General features: G+C 46.6%; 1 protein-coding gene across 1 annotated transcript; it reads right to left on the bottom strand.

Moving 5' to 3' along the window:
- Positions 1-568: 568 nt before the first annotated feature.
- On the bottom strand, positions 569-4,106 carry LOC141601433 (uncharacterized). The gene is made up of 3 exons (XM_074421718.1): positions 3,761-4,106; positions 2,081-3,162; positions 569-877 (listed from the first exon to the last, which is right to left on the bottom strand). Exons 1-3 carry the CDS (start codon positions 4,104-4,106, stop codon positions 569-571), a joined length of 1,737 nt encoding a protein of 578 aa, XP_074277819.1.
- Between the last annotated feature and the right edge of the window lie 1,764 nt (positions 4,107-5,870).

The following is a 5,870-nucleotide window of genomic DNA, read 5'->3' as shown; positions in this document are numbered from 1 at the left end:
TGAGGCTGTTCAGGCACCTGGAACGGAGAAGCAAACAGAGCATGGGGAGCAGAGCAATGGTCTGGAAGCAGTTATCGAGAGGCTTGACCTCTCTTAAATTTTATTTCAAATTATCTGGGGACTTGGCCCTGTGTGGCGCAAGTTTTGTACAAAACTATTTTCTTTCTTGTTTTGGTCCAATTTGTGCCTGCTGGTGTGCAGGTTTTGAACTTTTGATGGCGCCTGCTAAAGGTAGCAGGTGCCCTAACTTAAAGTAGCTCTGGGCCCTAGTTTCTAGGCCCTACTTTTGTTATACTTGCGTTTTGCCATTGATTTCTGGAGTTTTATTTCCACATAGATATACCCAGAAGTCGACTGCTCCAGTGCGCGGCTCTCAAGCTTACGGCGACAGGCTTTTGATAACATATTTTACCCATGACGTAAAATATCTTATCACTAGGGTTAGCTGATTTAGAGCTTACCTCCATTGAATGTTTCTGACTAACAAGGAATGTTGCGTTCCTTGTGGTTCCAGTCGTTTGAAATCCGTGCGTGCACCCATTGATCTACGACATAGCTAGCTAAGGAATTACTGAGTTAACTTTAAGGTATGGGTGGTCTTAGTATGCCGAACCCTGCACGCTACCTCGGCGTATGCTCTCCATGTGGCTTGACTTAAGATAAACGTCTTCGTAGCCTCACATGGCAAAAATGGACCCTCAAAGTGTGCCTCATCTGATAAGTAACCAACATTAGTACCAAAGCCTTTCTTCGTAGAAGCGTTATAAAGTCCAAAGTAGTGCAAATTACCTGGTGCTGTCTCATGGTGTTCCAGGGCAACACCTGGATCCAGGAAGCCACGGCCTGTACTACTCGGTTTAAAAACGACTCTTTCTGACTAAAAAAAAAGAAAAACTAAAAGAAAAAAAGTTTGTGTAAAATACTAACACCTAAAGCATACACTAACCCCCCACCCTTTTTTTTTTTTTCCTTCACGGACTTTCGAAAGGTCCTTTGTACACTAAAGCTTTGGCACTTTGTCAGACAAAGTACCGTTTCAAGTGACGGATGTTCCAGGGTTTATCCAGGATTTGACCGTGCATGGTCATCAACCTGTATGCCCTATTCTTGACAACGCTTTCGACCTGATATGGCCCTTCCCATTTGTAGGCAAATTTGCCTGCTTTGTGGTTCTTGGTATTTTCGAATACCCTTCTGAGTACAAGGTCCCCCGCTTCAAGGGTCCTTATCTTGACATTTTTGTTGTACGTCCTTGCGACAGATTGCTTATAACATGCCATACGTATTTAGGCACTTTCTCGTAGCTCATCAACTGTATCCAGACTTCTGGCCATTTCGACTTTGTTACTCGCTCTCCGCCGATCGACCGTATATCGTGCGTGGGTACCAGAACTTCCGAAGGTATCATCGCCTCCGCTCCGTACACAAGGCTAAACGGAGGTTGACTGTTGCCATTTTAGGTGTTGTTCTATCCGACCGTAGTACCGGTGGTAGTTCATCCGCCCATTTTCCCCCAACTCTTCCACCGTTTTACGAGGTTCTCCACAATGATTTTATTCTTTGGACTCGGCTTGCCATTGGTTTGTGGATATCTGGGGGCTGATTTTCTCAGTGTTATGTTCCATCTTGCACAGAAGCCCTCGGTGTTGTCTGATATGAACTGGGACCCATTATCGCATATGATCTCGGATGGTATCCCAAATCTGCTTATGATGTTGCGCTTGATGAAAGAGATCACCTGTTGCTCCTTTACCTATGTCATTGCTTATGCTTCAATCCATTTTGAGAAGTAATCGGTCATAGCTAGCATATACACTCTGTTTCCTGGAGCCCTGGGCAGCTTACCCACTATGTCCATGCCCCACATCATAAATGGCCATGGAGAGATAATCGGATGCATTGGTTCTGCTGGCTGGTGGATTGCTGGAGCCGATTTTTGACACGACTCGTAGCGTTTAGCATGATTCACTGCGTCTGCGCGCATGGTGGGCCAGAAATACCCTTGTCTTAAAATTCTGTTTGACAGACTTCGTTCTCCAGCGTGATTCCCGCATTCTCCGCTGTGCACATCTTTCAGTACCGTTTCAGCTTCCTCTTTGCCTGAGCACCTGAGGCATGGTCCTGCCAATGATTTCCTGAAGAGAATATTATCAATCATGATGTATCTGGAAGCTTTTATCCTGAAACTTTGCGCTTCCTTTCTGTCTTCAGGGAGTGTCCCATCCCTTAGCCAATTTAGGTATGGAACCCTACAATGTGCATCCTGCAGTCCTACTGCGGAAACCAGCGTCCTGGCTCCTTGTGCACACTGCATGTGTACATGCTCTTTCATTGATTTCTGATCTGGCTCTCCCTGGATGGCTGGGGTCAACACATGAGTAATCGGTATGTTTGATAGTTTTGCGGGCTGGAAGGTGGATCCCAACGTGGCCAGAGCGTCTGCCTTCACGTTCTGCTCCCGCGGCACCTGAGTTATCTTGAATGTTCTGAATTTTGACTTTCGCTCTGTGGCTATTTTCAAGTAAGCTATCATCTTTGGATCACGCGCTACATACTCGTTGTTTACATGATTTACCACAAGTAAGGAGTCACTGTATACCGTCAGGTTCCTCACCTTGAGCCCTGACGCCATCTGCATCCCAAGTATAAGAGCTTCATACTCGGCTTCGTTGTTGGTTGCCTTGAACTCACACCTAATGGCTTGCACTATCATGTCTCCTTTAGGAGATCGAAGGACCAGACCTACGCCAACCCCTCTTGCATTTGAGGCTCCATCAATGTACAAGGTCCAGATTTCACCATCCCGATTCCCTGTTATTGCCAGCATTCCTTCTTCTACCGCCCTACGGGTGGCGGGGCAGAAGTCAGAGACGAAATCTGCTAGGGCTTGGGATTTTATCGCCGTTCTGGGTTCAAATTGCAAGTCATAGCCACTAAGATGTACTGACCACTTAGTCATTCTACCTGAAAGTTCAGGCTTCCTCATAATAGTCTTTAGCGGGTAATTGGTTATGACATGGATGGTGTGAGATTCAAAGTACGGCCGCAGTTTATAAGAAGCGGTAACCAAAGCCAATGATAGTTTTTCAAAGGAAGTGTACCTGGTCTCTGCAGGGAGCGGAGACTTGCTAATGTAATTCACGGGATCTTTGCCTCCTTCCCCTGTTCATTGACCAGACTCGCTTTACGGCTGCCCGTGATCGATGATACAAAAATAGTGGTTCCCCTTGCTCAGGTTTCGCGAGTAGTGGTGGCGTGCTTAGGTAGCTTTTGAGTTCTGCGAATGCTTTTTCATGCTCTTCAGTCCATTCGAATTTCTGACTCTTCCTCAATATATCATAGAACAGTTTGCACCTATCCGAGGCCCTTGATATGAACCTATTTAGGGCCGCCACCTTCCCTGCTAGCCTCTGCACATCTTTTGGCTTCTGGGGTGATTCCAGCTGGAGTATTGCTCTTATCTGCCCTTTGCTTGCCTCAATTCCCCTCTAGGTCACCATATACCCTAGGAATTTTCCTGAAGATACCCCAAACGATCACTTGGATGGATTAAGTTTCTTTTTAAATTCCCTTAACGTCTGGAAGGTATCTGCCAAGTGCTTCATGTGCATTTCTGCTTTTTTAGACTTCACCACCATGTCGTCAATGTATACTTCCATGGTCTTTCCTATTTGTTGCTTGAACATTTTATTTACCAACCGTTGATAGGTGGACCCGACGTTCTTTAGGCCAAAGGGCATGACCTTGTAGCAATATATGCCTCTTTTCGACATGAATGCTGTTTTCTCTTGATCTTGTGGATGCATCTTGATTTGATTGTAACCGCTCCAGGCATCGAGGAAAGTGAGTACCTCGTGTCCTGCAGTAGCGTCCACCATTGCATCGATATGTGGCAGTGGGAAGGGATCCTTGGGACAAGCTTTGTTTAGATCTGTGAAGTCTACGCACACCCTCCATTTGCCGTTCTTCTTGAGCACCACTACTACGTTAGAGAGCCACTCAGGGTAAAAGACTTCTCTAACTTTATCTGCTGCCAGGAGACTGTCTACTTCTTTGTTAATGACCTCATTTCTTTCTGCCGCGAATTTTCCTCTTCTCTTCAGCATCTTTGGGTGCAGCTTGGGTTCACGCTTAATTTATGCGAAATAACGGATGGGTCTATGCCCACCATATCATTGTGGGACCAGGCGAAGCAGTCCATGTTGTTCTTGAGAAATTGAATCAGCTGGTTGCGCAGCTCTTCACTGCAAGTTCCCCCAATCAACACTGTCCTATCCGGGTGTTCCTCGTCCAGGTGTATCTGGTCCAGCTCCTCCGAGGGAGGCTCCTTGTATTCTGTCGAGGTGCCCCGGTCCTGTAATTGCTATGAGGGGAGCTTGGTTGTAGCCTTGAGGGCTTGGGTATAGCGCTTTACTGGATTCCTCTTGATCTCCTTTTACCGTAACCGTGCCCCATGGTGTTGGGAACTTGAGACACTGATGATATGTTGAAGGCACTGCCTTCATCTGATGCAGCCACGGTCTTCCTAGTATCACGTTGTAGGTGGTTGGACCTTCGATGACTAGGTATCTCACTAGTTTATTAACTCCTTCAATATACGTTGGGATGGTTATCTCACCTACTGAATGCGCGGTCTCCCCACTGAATCCTACCAGGGGCATAGATTTCTTTATCAGGTTTTGTTTATCGAAACCCATGGTTTTGAGGGTTTCGAGCATGATAAGGTTCACAGAGCTCCCTCTATCTACCAATGCTTTCCGTACGGTGCAATTGGCAATGGATAACGTTATAGTTACGGCATCGTCATGCTGCTCTGCGCCGCTTTCCATGTCAGTTTCATCGAAAGTTACCGGGGGTAAATTGCTCTGGCTTACTATGTACGAAGTTTCTGGATGACCCCCTTTGCTCCCGGTGGCTTTCCTCTTGGCAGCGGAATATGTCAAACCTGCTAGCTCAGATCCGCCTGTTATCACGTTAATAATCTTCGTGCATATGGGTGGAGTAGAAGAAAGCACCTGATTTGCTGCTTCTCTTCTATCCTGCTTGCCCCCACGCGATAACAGGTGGTCCAAGTTTCCCTTGCGTACCTGGAACTTCACCTCCCTCCGCAACTTGTAGCAATCTTCTGTTTTGTGACCTATGTCCTGGTGCCATTCGCATCTTTTGCTGCTGTCTCTGTCGTCGTTGGGTCGGTCCTGAGTGGGATGTTTCGGCCACCTTACCTGATCACCCAGGCTCCTCAGTGCTTTCAGCAGATCCTTCCATTCCTGTGTTGAATCCGTATTCAGATAGCTTAGGAGGATGCGGAGAATCGTCAATTTGCTGAGTTTTTTCTGCTATTCTGCTGACATTGGGTCTGCTGTACGGCTTAGCTCTGTCGTCTTTCTTTTCTGGTGCGAATTTCCTGCTTGTCTTGTCGAAGTTTTCTATACCCTTTCTAGCCTGTATATCTTCTTCCAACCTTAACGCTGCAGTAGCTCTCTGCTGGACTTCCTCGAATCTCTCACAAGGATAAATCGTTAATTCGTTGTAGAGGTTTGATTCCTTATCCAAGCCCTGCCTGAAGCCGTTGATGGCAGTGGACATATCACAGCCTCGTATTGAGAGTTTTTCCGCATTGAACCTAGTGACGTAGTCTTTGATTGACTCACCTATCTCCTGCACGATCCTGTATAGATCACTTTGTTGCTTGGGTGTTCTCCGGCTGCTGGAGAACTGTTGGTTGAAAGCGTTGACCAGATCGGCGAATGAACTTATGGTCCCGTTAGGCAAGCCAACGAACCATTGTAATGCTGCTCCAGTTAAGGTTGAACCGAATCCTTTACACATACATGCCTCCTTTGTGGTTCCCGTGGCAGTAGTAACCATCA

The sequence above is a fragment of the Silene latifolia genome, chromosome 9 (assembly GCF_048544455.1).
Source record: "Silene latifolia isolate original U9 population chromosome 9, ASM4854445v1, whole genome shotgun sequence".
NCBI lineage: Eukaryota > Viridiplantae > Streptophyta > Magnoliopsida > Caryophyllales > Caryophyllaceae > Silene > Silene latifolia.
This window is presented reverse-complemented; position numbering and strand designations above follow the sequence as displayed.

Coding starts and splice junctions, on each gene's coding strand:
- LOC141601433 (XM_074421718.1), bottom strand. CDS start 4,106: ATGCTGAAGAGAAGAGGAAAATTCGCGGCAGAAAGAAATGAGGTCATT. Junction 3,163..3,760: donor AGCATTCATGTCGAAAAGAG/GCATATATTGCT, acceptor GTCAATGAACAG/GGGAAGGAGGCAAAGATCCC. Junction 878..2,080: donor GCAAAGAGGAAGCTGAAACG/GTACTGAAAGAT, acceptor CTTTTTTTTTAG/TCAGAAAGAGTCGTTTTTAA.